Source organism: Empidonax traillii, unplaced genomic scaffold, assembly GCF_003031625.1.
Source record: "Empidonax traillii isolate 1590-97213 ecotype Southwest subspecies unplaced genomic scaffold, ASM303162v1 scaffold904:size330812, whole genome shotgun sequence".
Lineage (NCBI taxonomy): Eukaryota > Metazoa > Chordata > Aves > Passeriformes > Tyrannidae > Empidonax > Empidonax traillii.
This window is the reverse complement of record NW_020956097.1, coordinates 225,086-244,814: the sequence shown is the minus strand read 5'-3', so window position 1 is coordinate 244,814 and position 19,729 is coordinate 225,086. Positions and strand designations below refer to the sequence as shown.

The following is a 19,729-nucleotide window of genomic DNA, read 5'->3' as shown; positions in this document are numbered from 1 at the left end:
TCGCCCGTCCCGCTCCATCAAAGGACAGCCCTTCGGCGTTCCCCACGTTTTCAGCTCGGCCACCACTGGCCACTAGCAGCCAGGGTCCCCTCTCCTGCCACGGGATTTAGTGACTTTTCCGTGGATTTATTTTCCCTCGTGCAGCTGGACCGCCCTCTGCTGGGGGCGGCGGGAAGGGCGCGGGTGCGGTGATGTGCGACCGGCAGGACCGGAGCGAGGAAACAGGACGGGGAAGCAGCGCTGTTTTCCCTCCCGGGAGCCCAGTCTTCTATGGGTTAGGAGCACACACACCCCAGCCGGCGTTCCGCACAGCACAGGCCGCTCCCTCGGTGTCTCAGGGCTCCCCGGGCACCCTTCCCGCAGAGGGAAAAGCAACGGGCGGACTCGCTTGCCTCCAAGCTGTAAACTTTAAGACACAGACTGGGCACGGTGACACCGGAGCCCAGCGCTGGGTCCCGAGGAGCAGCTGTTCCCGGGGGAATGGGGATGCGCTGAGGGCAGTTTCGGGCGGGACCGCACGGCTGCGGGAACTGCTGCCCCAGCCGGCCCTGCCCGTCCCGCTGAGGCCTCGGCGCGGCAGCCCGGGCGGCCCGAGCTTGAGGGGACTTCCTCCATCCCCCGAAAAGGAGGAGGCGGGAGGGTGTCCGAGGCTGCCGCGTGGACCTGGCGGTGATCGCCGCAGGGAAGCACCGGCTCTGCGGAGTCCGCGGGAAGGGGTAGCGGTCCCAGCCGCGGCGAGCGCGGTCGGGGCGAGCCCGCCCGCCGCTGCCCGGGAGCGGGTTCCGACGGCCAGTGCTGCCTATGCTGGGGCACAAGCCTCACCTGAAGCCTCTGGCCGGGTGGAAGGTGCGGGCATGCCTCCGCTCAGGAGCGGTTTTTAAATGCCCAGCTCCAAGCCAGCCTGGGCTTCCAGCTCCTCCGTGCCCAGCCGAGAGCGCCCGTCGGGGACCGGCCCCGCGCGGAGCCCGCACACCCCCGCATCCAACGCCGCTGCGGCGCCGGCAGGCGGGAAGGAGGGAGGGAGTGAGTGTGGCGAAGGAGCCCCGCTACCCCCGTGGAGCACACACACACCCCCCGGTGCCGGTCCCGGGGGTGTGGTGTAGCGAGGGGGCTGAGCGGGCGGCGGCCCCGGCTGCGTCAGAGATGTGTAAACACCGCCGCGGTGCCCGCCGCTATTTAAGGGGCCGAGGCTGAATCTCCCCTGACTTCCCTGCCTGGGCACACACGGGACTCGCTACTCCCCAACTCGATTCGGACCTTGGGAAACCGCAGCGGAAAGGTAGGGAGCGCCTGTCCTCTGACGGCACCACTACTGGGTGGCGGGGAGGGGGGCAAAAGAAAGGGGAATGCCTGGCACTTACCTGTCCGGCGGCTCTGAGGGCATCCCGCTGTTTGCCGGGCGAAAAGCACCGGGTCCGCCGGGGAGAGAGTAATTCCGGACGCTCCCGACGGGCGCGGTCCCCAGCGCGGGGCGCGGGATGCGGGGAGCCGTGTTTGGCCGGCGGTGGGCTCCTCACCGGCCAGGCTGGGAAGGGAAACAGCCAGTGGTGGTGAGATGTTGATAGCATGGACATGACTACGTATGTGTGTGTGTGTGTGTGTGTGTGCGTATGTAAAAAATACAAGAATCAGGGAGGTTGGAAGGATGCAGCTCACCTCTGTTTTTACCCAGCTTAAATGGGTACATCACTAATAACCAAGCTGGAGTGACCTTACGAGTTTCTTTATTCGTCTCCTAACACTTTAAACTGCCAAGTTTTATACATCACAAATGTTTTCAATTCAGTGTATATGCTGGGCAAATAATTTTATCCCCTTTTAAAATTAAAAGGTTATGTTCAGTGTACTGTTAAAGAACTTAAATGATTCAAAATTTTTCATACAGCTGGAATAATTCATGTATATTTATAAATGGAAATTACCCCCATAGCATTAATACTGGGTAGTTTGTTTCTTCTAATAACTAAGAGTAATTTCTCTGTTTCCAGAAAAAATACTATTTGATAAAACAGTTTCGTAAACCAACATTGTTTTGCTTAGTAAATGTTTAAGGAAGCAGTAAAAATCTGAATTCTCTGTTTTATATGAAGAAGATTGTTAAGTTGCACTTCATTTTTTATAGCTTTTAACTAAACAGCTTTTACCACCTCAGCTATTAGATCAAATGCTTTGGGGCAGGGGTGTTAGATTTTGTTTTTTCTTTCCTTTGGACAAGTTTTTGTTTTTACTTTTTGTTTATGATGAGATGAAATCTCTTGAACACTGAAGTTCAAACCAGTGAAGGTTGGCAGAATATAGACTCTTCATAGAAGTTGTCAAAACTGAGTATCCGTGATAACAGTAGGTTTTAGTACAATGGCAAAATATCGAAATGTTTGAATCCAGAGAATTTTTTCACAAAGATGGATTCATCTCTCTTAAGTTCTTATGAAATACAACTTCCAAAAAATAAAAGCAAATAAGAATTGAGTAGACTAGGGAGACATACCACACACCATACTGGAAAAAACAAAATTAATTAATTGTATCTTCCTCTTACCAAGGAATATTTAGCTATTTATATACGTGTTTTGCAACTTAAGACAGATCCCACAGCTAACAACCTTAAAAAAAGCCCAGCACAACCCTGGTTTGCTCAGAAACCAGCACCCCCCATGGGCAGAAGAGGTTAGGGACAGCATCCAAGGTAGCAAATCTGGTTGTTTTACCAGCCTTTTGTTCTCCTTCCTCCCCCAGCAATGTACAGCGGCATTTGCGTCTGCGTGTTCCTGGCGGTGCTCTCGGTGAGCTGCTTCGGACAGCAAACCGTGGGCTCGCACGATGGGAATCCCCTGCCTGCTGAGCTCGAGCAGAGCTTGACAGAACATCACCGGCACATCCGCGCCCCTTCGTCCACTGGGCCGCTGAGATCCGTGGCACGGCTGGATGGAAGCATCGACCAAAGAGCCAACATTGGCGCCTTGTTGGCCAAGTACCTCCAGCAAGCCAGAAAAGGTACGGGGTATAGCCTGCTCACCGTGGCTACTTCCGTGTCAGTGGCATTTCCTGCAGGGATACATTACATTACCTAGGTGTTAAGCTAAGCCTGTCATCATCTATCATGGTTCCTAGAGAAGATAGGATTTAGATTTTGCCTGGTTATTCCTGAAGTAGAGAGCTTTCTCTTATTTACTGCAAAACTCCTCCCCCCCCCCCCAAAAAAAAAAAAAAAAGGGATTTGTACATAGCAGCCACTGACAGAGTCATGTACAGGATGTACAGGTAACTGGAGAAGATGTCATTTACCTGGCAGGCTATGGTCCAGCTTTTATTTTTAATTTCTATTTTCATAGCCTTATTATGTTGTTGGTATTTTCAGTATATGTCAGATAAAATACAGTAATTACATTTGCTTAAAACTTTTTCATTTAGCTAAACTCCTCTCTCTTCTTTTTAAATTTAGAAGAGTGGGAAAATTTTACTGAGCATAAATAAAGTCCAAATATCAAGCCTCACCTAAACCAGAAATATCTGTACAGGGAAATCTTCTGAGTATTGGATTTTTCATTTATTTGTTCCCAAAGGAAATTACAAAAGTGTGAAAGCTTTTGAAACATCAGAATTCATATTTATGATTGCAATAACTAAAATGAGTGATAAGGAAAAGCACATTTCCTTCAAAACATGTCAATTCCTGATAGGGTTTTGGTCTCAGACAGGTTTGAAATGCAATCTTGCAGTTGCTTAAAACCTCCATGGCACTGTGTAACAACAAGGACATGAAGCACCAGTAGAGTAATGGCATTAAAGGGCTTAAATCTTATAATGAGATTTATTAATTACTTGAGGAAGCAATTGCATTACATTAGAGAAAGAATAAAGCTTTCCCTGCTGACATCTTGTAGTATAGATTTTATATAAACAGAAACAGGTGCCATCTGTGCTAAAAATGAGGGCTCAGAATCACTGGCCACTGAAACTTCCCCAAGAAAACATTTTTCCTTTTGAACTAGCTCATCTCTGTATTGCTTTGTATCTCGAGAGAGTAACACCATGGGCAGTGTAATTGCTGTGGCCTTTTGACTGCCGAGCTCAACAAAACCCACTACACAAGTTTTGTTTATTTCTGGAAGTTTCACTCCAGTCTGTCCCCTGTACTACAGCGAAAGAGGGCATCTGAGAAGGAAGGAGGGCTTCATGAGAAGCCAATAATTAGGACATACAGACAGTGAGAAATTAATTCACTCCCAACCCTAGACTGTGGTTAGGACAAAGTTTACTTGATATAAGAAAGAGTTTTCTCTGCTCCTGTCTCTCCACACAGTGCAGATCATTTAACCCTCCCCTCTTGATAGCTTCATTGCTGATCTCTATGCCAGGCAAAGTCCCATGCTTATCCTTGATGGTGGTCTGCAATTACGAGATACCACGTGCATTTTTATGCATTACATTTGCAGCCATACACACCTATGTGTGTACATAGAACAGAGACATATTAGAAACAATAGAAAAAGAATAATTTTCAATGGACCCTGAGAGATTTCATCTGATGTTTTAGCAATTTTGCACAATATCCATTCAGGAACTTTCAGCAGTTCATACAATTTATAGGAAAGAGAATTCAGATATGAAATTCCGTAATTGAGTGCTACTCTTAAAGATGTTACTGAATAAGGATGTTATTGCAGGAGTCTACAAAACAGAATCCTTGTTACCTTTCCCTAGTGTAGTCATTGTTGCCAATCTACATGGAAACAGAACACCTTGTTCTAGTTTGTGTATCCATTATATACTCTTAAGTATCAGTCTGACATTTCCAAATAGTTTAACCAGACGAAGTGGAAAAAATCTCTTTGGATTTTTGCAGAATGCTCCTGCAGCAGGAAGGAGAAAATGATCTGTTTATTTTGCAATAAAAGAATGCCTCTTTGATAAATATTATTACGAGGGAGAATTTCCTGTATATGTGTTATTGACATACATAATTAACTCTACAAAGTGTCTGCTAGCAGATGACGCGATTCTTGTGACGTGACTAGGCCAATTGGACTCTGGTTTTTAGATGTAGTTGCTCATTAGAGAAGATTCAGAGGGACAAAAACTATTTGCTTAATTTATAGTGATGCATACAGTGTTCCCATCAGAACATTATATTCTCATTTAACATGAAGGTTCTGGGCAGCACTTCTGAAATCTCTGCAGAACACTCTGTATTAGTCACTTCTAACCTGTCTAAACTAAAACACTCAGTAGAAAATTCCATTTAGAGGGAAAGAGAATCTGGGCTTTTGCTAGTGTTACCAGTGGCATTTGCCCTTGTGATTAATAGAAAGGCTCATTATGTACAGAATTTCCAGGTATAACGGTGAGAGAGTTCAGTTCTCTGAAGGGGTTAGGGCTTGATGGCAGCCTCGTAGCTGAGCTGCTACAATTTTGAGTATGTTTGCTGTACACTGATTCTGCAGTATCCACGGGAGTTCCCCCGTGGTCTGAGGAAAGGTAATGAAGGTGCTGATAAGAAATAAACACTATCTGTGACTCAAGGTTTCTGTTATATTCCTCTGCAGGCTTTCAGCATGAATCTGGTGTGAGAGATGTAGCTATCAAGTCAGTGACACGCACATTTACTGTTGTCTAAGGAGCCCTTGCCAGGCCAGAGCATAATGACACCAGGAGAGCCTTTACAGCCCACAGATCACGGCACAGGCTCAGAAGTCTCTTAAGCACCAACATCTGAGTGATAGTTCTGTGCTGTCTTAGCCCTGACTGGTTATAATGCTGAGGAGCCACCGTCATTAACTTAATTACATTTTTTTGAATTATGAACGTGAATTTCTAGGAGTTTTGAGCATTTAATGGTAAACATTCTTTCCTAGAGATAATTAGATTTGTTGTCATTTTGTTCTAAGAAAATGTCTTACACATGGTGCTTTTTCTGTTGTTTTTGTACCTTCAGCTGCCCTATTGCTCTGCATTCCCTAACGAAACAATGCAGTTGCTTTATGTTTTAATGAGTCATGTTCATTATAGATCATTACATGAGGAACACCTTGAAATATAAAAGCACAGAGTCCCCAGGGTTTCTTCATAATGCAAGAAACTGTAAGCAAGGGAATTGTGTAGATTTGAATCTGTGAGATTTTTTTTGGGCTCCTTTTCCTTTTTGATCAGTTCAAGTATTCCCCAAGCCTCAGTCTGCACTAAACACTAGTATATTGAATCTGTTTGTCACTCAAGGCTTAAGATAATCTAATTTTTGGCATGTATCAATTTTATCTGTTTTCAGGGAGTACAGACAGAAGTAATTTACCTTTTCCTGCATTTTTTAGTTACATCATACAATGGTGTGAAAATAGAGGATTGCAACCCTTTTTTTAAAGCATAAATTCTCCTTGCAAATAATTTCTCTTTGATACCTTAAGCAAGGAAGACAGAAAGGATAAGGCAAGATCATAGATCAGCATCTCACCTTGCTGTGAACACAATTATGAAGGCTTTGGATAAGCTGTTAAAAAAATCACCAACACAGTAGTTAAGCCTCGTATAATTAAGTATTTCTAGCTGTAAATTCCAGATACAGCTTTCTCCACTTCAGGACTATTCCCACTTTTCCACAAAACCTGGGAGTAATAACTTTACCCTGCTTGTTACTGAACTTGCACTGTAAGAGCTCCTGTATTTACATTTATGTCTCTTGAAGCAACATGGGACTGTGGTGTCTCAGGCTTCAACCTCCCCTCATGAAGAGCTTTTTTTGGCATCTAGATCAACTCTCCCAATACCAGCAAGCAAGCATAGAGCCTTATGAGGAAGAGTGCAAAATGGTGAAAAAAGGAAGGAAAAAGGAAAAATGCATCCATATTCTTTCCTGGCAGACAAGAGCAGAATGCTCCTGCAGCAGGAAGGAGAAAATGATCTGTTCATTTTGCAATAAAAAAATCCAAGCCACTTTCAGGACCTTACCAGTAACATTTCTCTCGATGTTTTCCCCAGTGACACAATACGGACCATGTAATGACACTGTTATATCCAAGAGTTTCTATTGCAGACATCTTGAGTTCAAAACAGATCAGAAAATGGATGAACTTGGATAATATGTCCACTCACTCTCTACTCTCCCAAACATTTTTTCTTTAGGTTCCACTGGAAGACTCTCAGTTATGGGAAACAGGGTACAGAGCATTGATCCTACTCACAGGATAAATGACAGAGACTACATGGGCTGGATGGATTTTGGACGCCGCAGTGCTGAAGAATATGAGTACTCTTCCTGAGGAACAGCAAACTATAGTAACAGAAAATCACACTCCCATGTCTGTACAGAAAGAGAGAAATCAATTTGTTGTCCTCTTCAAATCAGTGTTTTAAAATATTTAAAATCATGTATCTGATGTAAATTTTTCTGTAAGACTATTCAATGCAATACATACATATGCAGAATTTTCCAGAAAATGTTTTCTTTCTTTTGTGGTTTCTCATACATTGATACTATATTAAAATGATTTCACTTACCCCTTCTTGTCCTGTCACTGCATGTTGCTGGTGTCTTACTATAAAGAGAGGCAGGAAAATGCCTTCACTCTGCAATGTAAATATATTCCATGTGTTGAGTTGTCAGACATTATCCACTTTTCAGAGAAATCTTGTGTCAGTCCCAGTAGCTTTGAACTCCAGGGAACTTGTCCAAATACAAACACAGCAGCACAGTACTGCCAGAAGAGACCGGCTAAATTCATGGCAACCCCATTTGGAAAGGACTGAGTTACACACTGGCCCACATGTTTGTAGTGAGTAGCCAATAGTGCTGCAACTAAAAGAGGAATGACACCACTGTGTTTCATCTTCTTGGCTTATTTATTTTCTGCTGTGAACTCAATGTGAAAGTTCTGCTGATGGCTGCGAATCACAGAATAAACAGAGTATTTTCTGCTGAGTGGTGAGCCAAGCATTCATTTGGGGAGGGGGTGAGGACAGGTCCCTGAACAGAGCAGGTGATCCGGAGGGGGAGGAGATATTGGAGCAGTCTAGTCACAGTATCCTGAAAGGAAAGAAAAGACGTAGCTCCCGTATATCACAGAGGCAGCCGGAGTTGGCTGTTACCCACCAATGTGGGGAGAAGGAGGGAGGTTGTGCCCAGCCCTTGCTGGGCACAAAGCAGAGCACAGAGTCCCACGGTCACAGCTGGCAAGTGGTCCCTGCTTGCGCAAAACCAGCCCCCTGCAGTTCCTGCAGTCATTCCTGTCTGCCGGTGGGCAGGCTGCATAAAGAGTTTTACCTGCACTCTCCTCCTCCACCACAGGTAAGCGACCTCTCCTGCAGCTCCTGGGTCTGCTTCAGCACCCGGATCTCACATCCGAGCAATTCCCTAAACTGAAAAAGGAGGTGACTTTTGCACTGCATGATCCACAAAGTTTCTCCTGATAGTATTCACTGACACAAAAAGGGAAGTATTTTTCACATGCTGGAAAGCAGGTGCTTGCTGAGGGAAAGAGACGGGTGAACATTTCAGCAGCAATTTCTATGGTAGTTCATACAGGGCATACAAAATAACACACAGAAAATACTTGCACTAAGCAAAAATGTTACTAAAATCAAGAAGGCTGAGAAACAAACAAAAATAGCTGCGGCAAGGGCTGAGCACAAAAACACTTCGAGGAGCTGTTCCCAGCAGTAGCTGGGAGAGCAGACAGCACTGCAGAATCTGCAGTAAAAGGGAGACTGCAGCAAACAAGCAACAGAAAATTTTCTTCTTCAGTGACACCAAATATCTCTTTTGTGCGTGTGAATCTTGTCTTGAAAACATGGACCTGCTTTTCTGCTTTTACTTCCTCTCAAAGTCCTTCCAGTCAACCACTTTCCAATCCACCTAGTCTGGCTTTTTTTTTTTTTTTTTTTTCCTTTCCAAAAAGGGAACAAACACTTCAGCTCTCTCCTTGTTTTTGATTATTGTTCACAGGAAAACAGTCCAAAGTGCTCCTTTTTCCCAAAACTGTCAAATGAGATTAAAACCAACTAATTTTTTTTTTGTCAAACTGAGGAAAATACAAATAAATTAATAAAAATAGATTATAACATTTCCCACCAAAGTGATGTTTCTTTAAAAGTAACTTGTGAGAAAACCAAGTTTCTGCTCTGATATCTTTTAAATTAAGGTCAGGAAGTTCAAACAATTTAAAATGTTTCCATCCCTGGCTACTAAGAATGTAATATTGTAATGTTGCAGGGGAACTGGGGGTGGGTGATGTTACACATCAAGCCTCTCTACTGCAGAATGCTGTAATTAGGAGAAAATCCAAAGCTTTTCTTTTTCTCCTCTGTCTCATTTCCTTCAGGCAGATGAATGGAGGGACAAAGATGTTCCCTCTCTCTTCTGAAGGTCTCTGAAAATGTCTACAAAAGTGCAAGGCCCTCGGTGCAGCCAGGTGATGGTTTGGGGAGCTTTTACATGTTGCTCCCCCAGGACAGGGGCATCTTTTCCTTGCCTGACACACAAAAAGTGTTTCACCACCGGCTGCTCACAAGGCTCCCAGCTAGGAGGAGATGCCTGGCCCTGTCCTTTGTGGTGCAAATTGCCCTGTGAGAAACACCACAGCCCCCTGGTCAGCTCCAGGGGCTTCACTACCCTTTCAGTGATCAAGATTTTGCCTTTCTGTGTCCCCAAGAGGCACCATTTCCAGCACAAAATAATGCTTCCAATCCTGCCAAGCCACCCCCACTGTTACATTTAGCCAGGCATATGCTCATTTTAAATCACAAAAATGCCAATTACAGAACAAGCAGTGTCACCTGTGAAATCTTTCTCCTTGTGATACAATTGCAAGCAAAGTTTGTCTGGTTTTGAAAGTGATTGCAAGAGAATGCTAATTTTTTTTTTCTTGCCAGCCCACCACTAGAATGACATTTCTAAGTAATCACATCTATCACCTTTCTTGGATACAAGAGAGCTACAGACAAAACTTGGTCTAATTTTTTTTTTTTTTACAGTCTCTGAACATACCAGTATTAATATTTAAACTGTACCAGTATTATAAAGCAGACCAAGGGAATCATAGAATCATAGAATGGCTTGGGTTGGAAGGCACCTTTAATGGTCATCTAGTCTAAATTCCCTGCAGTGAGCAGGGAACTTGATCAGGTTGCTCAGAGTCTGTTCCAACCTGGCCTTGAATGTTCCCAGGGGTGGGGCATCCACCACCTCTCTGGGCAACTTGTTGCAGTGTTTTACCACCCTCATTGTAAAAAACTTCTTCCTTATGTCTAAATAAAGGCATTTGCAGTGACTCACCTGGCATCCAAATGGGGACTGAAAACATACATACTTAATTCTGCCAGAGCCCTTCTTTACCACCTAATACCCAGGACCAACATGGTTTTCAGGTTCTGCTAAACTTGTACCTGCAGGTGACATCTCACAGGAGTAAGTGTTAAGAAGCTTGGGGGAAATTGCAGCAATTATCAGGAGGCACAGTGGCTCCAGGATCCTGGAGCTGGCTATCAGCAGTTCAGCAACATCGTCCTCATCCTAGAAACATGTTCCCTGCTCCTCTGGGAGCAGATGAAATTCCCCAGGTGGAAGAGAGTTGTAAAGCCTGCTGAGACACCACTCAGCTTCTAGGTGACCTGGGGGGTGCTAAGTGGAGCTAAACAGAGGGGTCAGCAAATCTGGCAAGGCCAAGCAGCCCTGTTAGACGCAATGCTCATTCCAGGCCCTCAGTGAAGCTCCTCTCCAGGTTGCCCTGTTTTAACCCAAGGGAAATGGCAGCTTTAGGGATGGAGGCCCTGCAGCTGGGTAGGAGCTCCTTGTGTCCAGCAACATCTTTGGGCTGAGAAGTGCCCCACAGATTTCAGCACACACAGCAGCTCGTTGGCACAACCTCCTGGTGCTCATTTGGGAGATGAGATTCCTGGCACTGCCAACTCTCTGACATTTAATTTAGCTTTGCTCAAATTCATCTTTATGAAGGCACGTGCATATATGTGCTAAATTAACACTGGAAAAATAGCCAAACCATACCTTCTTGCATTTAAAGTCAGATTGTTTTCTCTGTGCACTTGATTCATTCAGTTCTGTTCCAGCTTTATGAACTCAATTTCAAAACAAGTGCTGGGCAAATCTCCACAAACAGAAGAGCTTACTGCCAACCCCTCATAAATGAGTGGAGAAGAGCTTGTGGCTCTGCTCCTGCAGTGTCGTGAATACACGAGAGCTGTAAAAAGAGGGTTGCCTGAGAGCAAACCAGGCAGTCCCTCTCCAAGGCCTGAGAGGAAGAATTTACAAGTCAGACAAAACGGACATTTCAACATCCTAGAAGAGCAGTGAAAGGCTTCTCTCTGTGTTTGATTTTTGTATCACCCAAGTTCACTAAAATTCTCTTAAAGAAAGAAAAAAATCTGGCTGTGTGCTTGTTAAAACTTTAATCGTTTCCAAGTACCTGTGTCAATGTAACAGCAATTGGATTCAGCACAGCGTGAAACCTGTTTCAGCAGGACAAAAAACTCTGTAATCTTTTTAATACAAACATTACTGGCTTCTTGAGCACACACCGTGCTCAGATGAAAGCCCCCTGCCTACGTTACAGCTAAGGGCATTGCTAAACACTGGTAACTTTCAGGCCTTTAATTATTTTTCTTACTATTCTGTGCTTGCAATCGGCTTGTTAACTGAACTAAAGCAGGTCTGAACAGCACCCAGCAAGATGTCACAGCACAGCTGAGCAAGGCTTCAACATGAACACAAGCTACAGGCAGCAGATCCTGTCTGTATCTAAGGAAAGCAGGACACATCTCACTGACATTGCTGGACTTTTCAATTCAATGAGTGCTGCCAACAAATGCACTCAGGAAGTTGGGAGGAAGTGTTAAACCTCTGTGCATGACAGATTATGCTGTGGGGTCATCCAGTGCTTTGGACACATGCAAAAGGAAGGGAGGAGGAGTCTCAAATGGCTGAAATACCAGTCTTGTCTCTCCAAAGAACATCCTGTGTGTCTACAACCCAGTCTTAGACACACAGTCCTCAGCACCTCACCCTGCCCTCACCTCCAACCCAGCTTTCAGAGGTGGATGACTACATTCCTCGCAGTAGTAAGGTGAAGATATATCCAGAAATGTTTCTGAGATACTCAGATACTGCAAGGATGGAGGACTATTTCACAGCAGAGGCATCAATTTATCAGCCATTTGGCTTTCCTAGGTTTAGTTTATGCAGTTGTTCTGCTTTGAAATTGGCCAAGTATATTAAATATATTGGCTGAGTTTCCAGACAGCTCATGCTGCCTCAGCTACCCTGTGGCGTAAATTACTATCCTGAAGGAGAAACTAATAGACTGTCCAAATATTAGCAGTTTCCAGAAACAGAAACCGTTCTTCTTCCAAAATCCACTGAAATGTCTAGGGCAAAACATGCCAGAGAGAACAGTCCTGCCCTCCAAGAGACTTCCTATCCTTACACAACCTCCAGCTGCAACTTTTGTACCTTGAGGAATTTGACCTCAGTTTCGATTCCCCTTGACCTCAGAGGGCTGCACTTATTTCCTCTTTAGTTTGCCTTTGGTCTTCCTTGTCAATGTGGGTGTTTTGATCAGTTTTCCTTTCTCGGGAGCACAACCTTGAAGCCCAGTTCTTCTACAGGGCCTTCAGTGAATACTAAACCTCTGAATTTTCATGATTGTTTAAACCCAGCTTTCCTTAGAGCTCCAGACCTTTGGGAAAGCTGAGTTTATAATTCACCTTCAGAGACATGATAGCCTGAAAACTGCTAAATCCACAGATACTTCTTAAACACCATTGCTGTTGACTTAGCTGGCACAGAAGACTCATATCTCCAAAGAAGGGAACAAACACAGCATTACATGCAGCCTTCTGGATACTTTTTTTATAAGTCATTAAATTATAGTATTACAATAAATTTGTTTAAGCCCTGAAAGAACATTTGAAAGCATTTATACAACCAAGAGCTCCCTCTAGAAACTAATGCAGGAGGTGGGTTTCTGCAGGGCTCCCCAGCACAGCAGCAGCCAGGCTGACAGGGAACCATAGCAGGAAGTGCATTATGCTCAGCCTCATTTTCATCACTTGTACTACTGCCTCACAGACCTTCCTGGGGGCAATCAAATAATTTTACCTTCCCATTTTCTGTTGCACATTCATTTCTTTTGCCGTCCTCAGCTCATACACCACTGTTGCTTGTTCCCTGATTGCATCATCAACGAGCTCAGGGCTTGAGCTTCTGACCGAGGCAGCAACTGGAGGGATCCAGGAACTGGACTTGCAGGGCCGCGTCTTCACTCCCAAGGGCCCAGGAAGGTACCGTATGAGGGTATAAACACCTGACTTTGTCCACTGTAATATCCAGATAAAACACATACACTTGTAAAAAAAGGATTTATCTTGTCTGAATTACTCTTAAAAATCTTATTTTTTAGCTATAATAGGAGAAAATATCTTCCTTGTAATGCTTAATACTACAGTTTTGCAATAAGAGACATGCAGGCAGAACTTACGATTGCAAAGCGCTCCAATTTAGGTGGGAGTCCTTCTTTGGTCACATCTCTGACTGAGAATACTTGCTTTTTAAAGGGGGCAGGACAGATCAGGTCCAAACGGTCCAAACAATATCCTGACACAGTATAGCCTGGAGAAAGACTTTTTACAGAGAACTGGAGAGGGACTTTTACAAAGGCATGTAGTCATAGGACAAGGGCTAATGGCTTTAACCGAGAGTAGGTTTAGATTAGATATTAGGAACAAATTCTTTACTGTGAGGGTAATAAGGCATTGGCACAGACAAGCTTTCGATGCCCCATCCTTGGAAGTGTTCAAGGCCAGGCTGGATGGGGCTCTGGGCAACCTGGTCTAGTGAAAGCTGTCCCTGCCCATGGCAGGGGGGTTGGAACTAGATGATCTTTAAGGTCCTTTCCAACCCAAACCATTCTGTGATGATTCTATGACTTACCATTAACAGAATGTGGTTTTCTCCAAGCAGAACTCTTCTCTTTTTAAACCTCAAGCATGGATTTTCATTAGTAAGTCCCACAACAAGTATTCATGAGGGCTTCCCTCCTTGCTCTCTCTTCTGAGCATCTGCAATGGTTTCCAGATTTCCTTCCCATTTCACACGTACGTACACACCCTTCTGTAAGTTAACTGAATCCCAAATCCTACTCATGGTAAAGCTGCAGGCACCCTACCCATCAGCCTCAGCTCCCCTCTTCCATGGAATGTCACTTGCTCTCCTGTCCCCAGGAGAGGAGAGCCAGAAGCACAGTGCTCATCCTCCCTGGATCCCTCCTGTTAAATATTGACTTCCTGATCACAAATTTCCCCCAGGCTTGAGGCTGGGTAGAGAGAGAGGATGAGTCTCTGTACTCACTGACACAGTACCTGGATGTGCCCAGCATGGCATCAGCGTCTCTCACAGCTGGCATATGGCACTGTGTCATATTAATGCAGGCCCTTCACAAGTTTATTTTGGCACTACTGCTATCCCAAATTCTCTCTGTAGCAAGTATGTGATATAAATGGTACTATTTTTCTCTAAACCTCACATACACATCCCTCTCCTCAAAGTATGAGGCTCCTTAATCTTTCTAGGAATTATTACCTGTCTTCTTCCTCATCCAGCGAGCTTTTACCACTACTTAGCTTTCACCATGTGTGAAGCTTTTTTATTTCTCATTACCTGGTGTTTAATCAGTGTGCTGTTCCCTCTCTCATTAGTGAAGATCCTAGATAAAAGCAGATCTCACTTCTGTCGAAGTAGGAAAACTCAGGATATTTCCTCCTAAACTCTGTACTTTCAAATTTTTTTACTACAGGTTTTTTGTATCATATTAGGATGGAGAATCCACACCCCTCTCCCCCTCAAAATACAGAAACCACACAACACCCAACTCTGCTTTCTTGGAATTCAAATAGAAATAAACCCCCACATTTAGTTCTATACTCTTTGTTTTGATCCAAGCTTCACCTGTTCCAGCAATCTGAAAACTTTTCAACCATTTCTCTAAGAATTTAAAAACCAAACCTGGTGATCTCCTCTTAGTTTGCTTTGACTGAGAGATGACAGCAAGGGATCGAGATGGAAGATTTATCACCTTCAAAGAACAAGAAAAAATTAAGTAATACACGACAGTGCAATTTTTCTGTTATTTTATTGATATTAGTGAAGAAAAAATTAAGTTTCATCTTTTTGATGTGTTACAATAGCTTTCTCCGGTGGGTGGACAGCTCCTACTGCTTATTCGAAGGCTAAATACTTCCAATTGCATGATTAACTTCTACACTTTAAGTTCTCATATGGTATTGCTTTCTTCCTCTGGGTATATAAAATGGTCCATTAAGTCCATATTTTTTTTTTTCAGAATCAACTGTTATTCTATCTACTGGTTTAAGATACATTCAAATAAAAAGATACTTAAATTTACTTGCAATAAGTGCACACATACAACAGCAAACAGAGCTGATGGCATTTTACTAAAACATTGTAAGTTCATAGAATAAATAGTTTTCAAACACATGCTGTTACTGACCGATGTGTTTTTTTTCTTTCTCAAAAAATATCCTTAGTGTCCATAGCACTACCGCAGTATCTACTTCATTCAGAAAAAAACCCAAACCACCCACCTATCTCTCATCACAAAGACTAAAAGACAGTTTCATTTATACAAGAAATTATCAGTGCTAATAATTCAGTAACAGTCTGGTACAAACAGCAATTCATGGCAATTAACGTGTAGTGTGATAATGGCAACAAAGAGGGAGCTTGATTTAGATGCCACAACAAGTGCAAGGAAAAGAAAGTGGATGCTAAACCCTCCCCGCTTCGCCCCTCTCCATCCCCTCTTCCAAAAAAAACCGCATGTCTCAGCTCTGCTTTAGAAACAATCTCCCTCCAGTTTGTTCCAGTTCCAAGGTATTTCAGCTCTTCCTACAGGCACCCAGCAGAAGTTTGGGAGGAATAGAGAAAAAATTGTGATATAGTTCGGATTGCCTGGCAACTAAAGGTTGTGCGAGGTCTTTCGTTTCCTTTCTGGAAAAGCAGGGAGTTATGTGTTTGGTATTGGCAGGTGTTTTTTCAGTTTAAAAACACTGTGAAAATAAAGTGTTTCCCATATTTTTACCTATGCTAAGGTCCCACTTTAGACGAGAAAGGTTTCTCTGAAAAAAGAACACAGAAAATCAGTAGGGAATATTCTCACCCTGCTTACAAGCCCATGGTCTTTGACATGAACGAAACATGAAGATCAGCTCCAGGACTGCAAGTTGCTCTTTTCAGCCTGCACCATTCCATTACTAAATGTTTTCTGTGGTTCTCTGCTGAGGTTTCAAGGACGCACCTTTTCCTAATACTGGTTTTGCTACATGTTCTTTTATAACATTCTTATCTGTCAATCTGTTCCACAACTTTGACTTCTAGGAAGTCACTGCCGTGTTTACCTCCCAAGCTGTGAAAACTCTTTTCTTTGGGGGCATTGACAAAGCGTGTTTCAGTGGCAGCAACAAACAGTAAAGCATTTTCCCTTCCACAATCCAGTGCAGCATAGAAAAAGAAAACAAAACCAAAAAAACCCAAAACCAACCAAACAAAAAAGACAAAAGCAAAGAAACAAAAAAAAAGAAGTTGCACAGAGTGTAAGCATGCCAAATGAAACAGTGGTGGTAGGAATATGTCACTATTCCAGGTACCCAGTAGGCCTGCTGACCTCAACACAGTATTAGTTCAAGTTTATAATTTCGGGGAGGAGGCAAATACAGAACAGGAAAAAAAAAGTTTCACCCATTCAGGCATAATAGCCAGGCACTCCAATAACTCAGCTCAACTCATCTACAGAGGCAAAATTAAAACTACCACATGTTAAACTGAGTGCTTTTTTCAGTATTTAGCGAAGCACAAATGCTCCCATGCTTCAAGTGATGTAATGAGAGGTCTCACATAACACATTCAATAGCTTCCCATGCACCTTTGACTCAAGTTAGGCTAGCTACAGAATTCACGTTTTTCTAGTCAAGTTATTTTTTGTTGGTTTTGCTCTTTTGTTTTTTTTTTCAGTGCATCTTAAAAAAAAAACCTTTTCAAAAGGTTAGCAAGTTAACCTTAATACAGCAATCATAACATAGAGCCTTTTGCACTCAATTGAACAGTAAAATAATCCAATTAGTTACAATAGATCTGGTACATATTTACACACTTTATACAAAGTTTACACATTTCTCCCATTAGGCACGAAGTTGATTTGTCAAACTCAAGAGGCAATGAAGGGGTGGTGGGGGAAGGAAAAGGGAGACTGGAGAAAGAATCTGAGTATCTTAATTTAAAAAGACTAGCTGTAAAAATAAAGTCCTTCATCGTAAGCTAGTTTGCTTCGGGAGCTTGGTTCCCATGAGGATCCCCGAAGTGAGAGATGTCGGGCCTTTCATCTGCATGCTGGAACCCACCATGGTGGGGAAGCTCCGGTTCCTTCGGATGCCGGTGTTCAGCTGGATGCCTCCGATGGCGCTGGTCACGGCAGGGCAGCCCAGTGGGAGACCATCTGGTGCCAGGCCTCCAGGAACAAGGGCCCTCACTGGTCCCTGTGCCCCGCAGAGAAGAGGTCCCTGGTCATCAGTTAAAGGAGGAGCCGACGTTTGCCCTGAACTCACAACTTTGGCGATACCGAATCTCTTGACTTTGTCCACGAGATTAAGGTTGGAAACAGACACGTCAGTCTGGCTCTCACTGTTCCTGATGTTCTTTTTGTTCCTCACCTCCTTCAAGATTGAACTAGCGGGCTTTGAAGCCAAGAAGTTGTCATAAGGTGGGCTGGTGCACTTGAACTCAAAAGATGGAGGGGAAGAAGAAGGTGTCTGCATAGGTGAGTTTGGTGGAGTGGAGGGAATGATGGCCATTTTAGGGGAGTATGTGTTCAGCAGGGTGCTCCTGCTGGCTCTGTCCCAGCTCTGCGGATTGTACACTGCTGCCGAGATGCCCCTTTCCTTCAGCAGCCACACCAGCCCCAGAGACGTGCTCATTGTCGTCGTGGATTCACGGAGGTTGGTGAAGGACTCAGCCAAACTCAGACGCCGAGGAGTGCAGGGAGTAGCCACCGGGGTGCCTTTCAAATTGCTAATGCTGCCACAAGCTGGAGTAGGTGCTGCGTTAAGGCTGAAAGCAAAGGAGCAGTCAAATTATTCTCTCCTGTAGGCAATTAAAACTTAGTGCAAGCAAGATTTTTAACCCTGAGCAGGGCATTTTATCCATTTGGAGAGTGCACAGGACACTGACAGTTCCCAGCTCCTCACAAATGTGATTACAAGTGCAAAAACATTGTATCTTACAAAACACATCTCCACTTCGCACACTTCACAGCCCGGTCTCACGGAATTAATGCAGCCTGCAACAGCCAGCACCACATTCCTTTCACAAACTACTGACAGGTTTGTAATCAACACCTTCAATTCTTATTCCTTGTCTACTGTCACAACTCCCAGTTGCTTCTGTGAGACAAAGAATTGGGGGAGACTTGACCAATGGTATCAGCAAGACATTTACTTTCTACTGTCACTTCTGAGCACAGAGAACTGCCACTCCTTCTAGTTCTCCTGGGTCATAGCAGAGAGTGGCCAGGGAGGAGAGGAATTTATTTGCTACAGAAGTATTTGTAGAAAAGCTGTTGAAAGCTGCAACTGCCACCAACATGCACTTCTGTAAGGTCAAACCCTTCTACCCTTCTTATGTTGAATTTGCTTTCACTGAAGGGGAAGGAGATGGGGGACCTGCCTTTTGGGGGAGATGCACAATGGTATGAATAGTCAACAGAAGTGATAAGAAAAATCCAGTCAAGCTCTTGTCAACTGGCCAAGGGGTAACTGGTAACTCAGAAGCAAACCGAGCATGACAAAGAGCCATTCTACAGTTAATTTGGTAAAACAATTTTTCTAGTTAGAAACAGTGCTAAATTGCACCCCAGTTCCACTTCTTTCTTCTCAAAATATGTACAGGAAGAGGACAAGAAAATATTAAATGGCAATAATCTGCACGTTTAGAGCAAGGGACATACATTACATACTTACGTTTAGTGCTATCTTATGGCACTTTGTTTTCTTAAGCACACTACTGCTAGTTACTAGGGATTGGGAATTCTTGAAGCATACCAAATAGCATCTGGTAGATTGCCCTCACCCCACAAGCTGCTCAGATAAATGAACACAGACGTAATACAGCACCTATTTCCAAAGAATAACCACAAAAGAGACTTTCCAAATCCTTTGTGCCACAGTGTAAGATCTCACAAACAGGTTTGACTGTTTCTGGCACTACAGTGCCAACCTTAAAAACCTTGTTTCTAATAGGTCAGGTTGGTCTGATTTACTTACAGCATGTTTACTTATGGATAGTCTCCACTCAAAATATATCTCAGTCTAAGCTACACAATTCATTCATTAAGACACAGTTATTCCAGAAATAACGCATGTGGGACACTGATGATACTCCGAGTTTATGCCTGTTGGGAAAATCTCAAGAGTTCCATGCACCTTCAAAAAAAACCCCACCTTTCCAATTTTTTCTAACTGTGCTTAAATTATGATCTTTTCCATACATACACGCACAAAAAAATGGAATTCCGCAGTAATATCTCCTAGGCACAGGTTCATCCTCTCTAATGGCATTTAAAGGGTCTTGAGCAATGCAACACTTGATGTTAACAGAGAATTCACTGACCTGAGCTCACCATTGTTCAAAGAAGAAAATCTTCCCCCTCATCTTGCCATA

At 43.7% G+C, this 19,729-nt stretch overlaps 2 protein-coding genes across 9 annotated transcripts in view; one reads left to right on the top strand and one right to left on the bottom strand.

Moving 5' to 3' along the window:
* The first annotated feature begins 1,098 nt into the window (after positions 1-1,098).
* CCK (cholecystokinin) lies at positions 1,099-7,908 on the top strand. 2 transcript variants are annotated; one of them, XM_027902744.1, is made up of 3 exons: positions 1,099-1,279; positions 2,737-2,994; positions 7,117-7,505. In XM_027902744.1, the coding sequence occupies exons 2-3, from the start codon at positions 2,739-2,741 to the stop codon at positions 7,251-7,253; spliced, it is 393 nt and encodes a 130-aa protein (XP_027758545.1). In that variant the 5' UTR covers positions 1,099-1,279; positions 2,737-2,738; the 3' UTR covers positions 7,254-7,505. The 2 variants fall into 2 exon arrangements, with proteins under 2 accessions (XP_027758545.1, XP_027758547.1); XM_027902746.1 differs by lacking the exon at positions 1,099-1,279 and having other exon boundaries at positions 2,734-2,994; positions 7,117-7,908.
* A 7,204-nt stretch (positions 7,909-15,112) lies between these two features.
* TRAK1 (trafficking kinesin protein 1) overlaps positions 15,113-19,729 on the bottom strand; it is a 128,882-nt gene continuing 124,265 nt past the window's right edge. For 5 of the 7 annotated variants that reach the window (XM_027902738.1, XM_027902736.1, XM_027902737.1 and 2 more), the window contains one exon: positions 15,113-18,121. In XM_027902738.1, coding sequence (XP_027758539.1) covers positions 17,323-18,121 — 799 coding nt within the window. In that variant the 3' untranslated portion in view covers positions 15,113-17,322. The remainder of the gene's footprint in view (positions 18,122-19,729) is intronic. The other 2 variants (XM_027902741.1, XM_027902742.1) reach the window with 1 other exon arrangement.

Excerpts from the sequence above, each read along its gene's own strand:
- CCK (XM_027902746.1), top strand. The coding sequence starts at position 2,739 with ATGTACAGCGGCATTTGCGTCTGCGTGTTCCTGGCGGTGCTCTCGGTG. Across the intron at positions 2,995-7,116 it reads CCTCCAGCAAGCCAGAAAAG|GTTCCACTGGAAGACTCTCA; the intron begins GTACGGGGTATA and ends TTTTTTCTTTAG.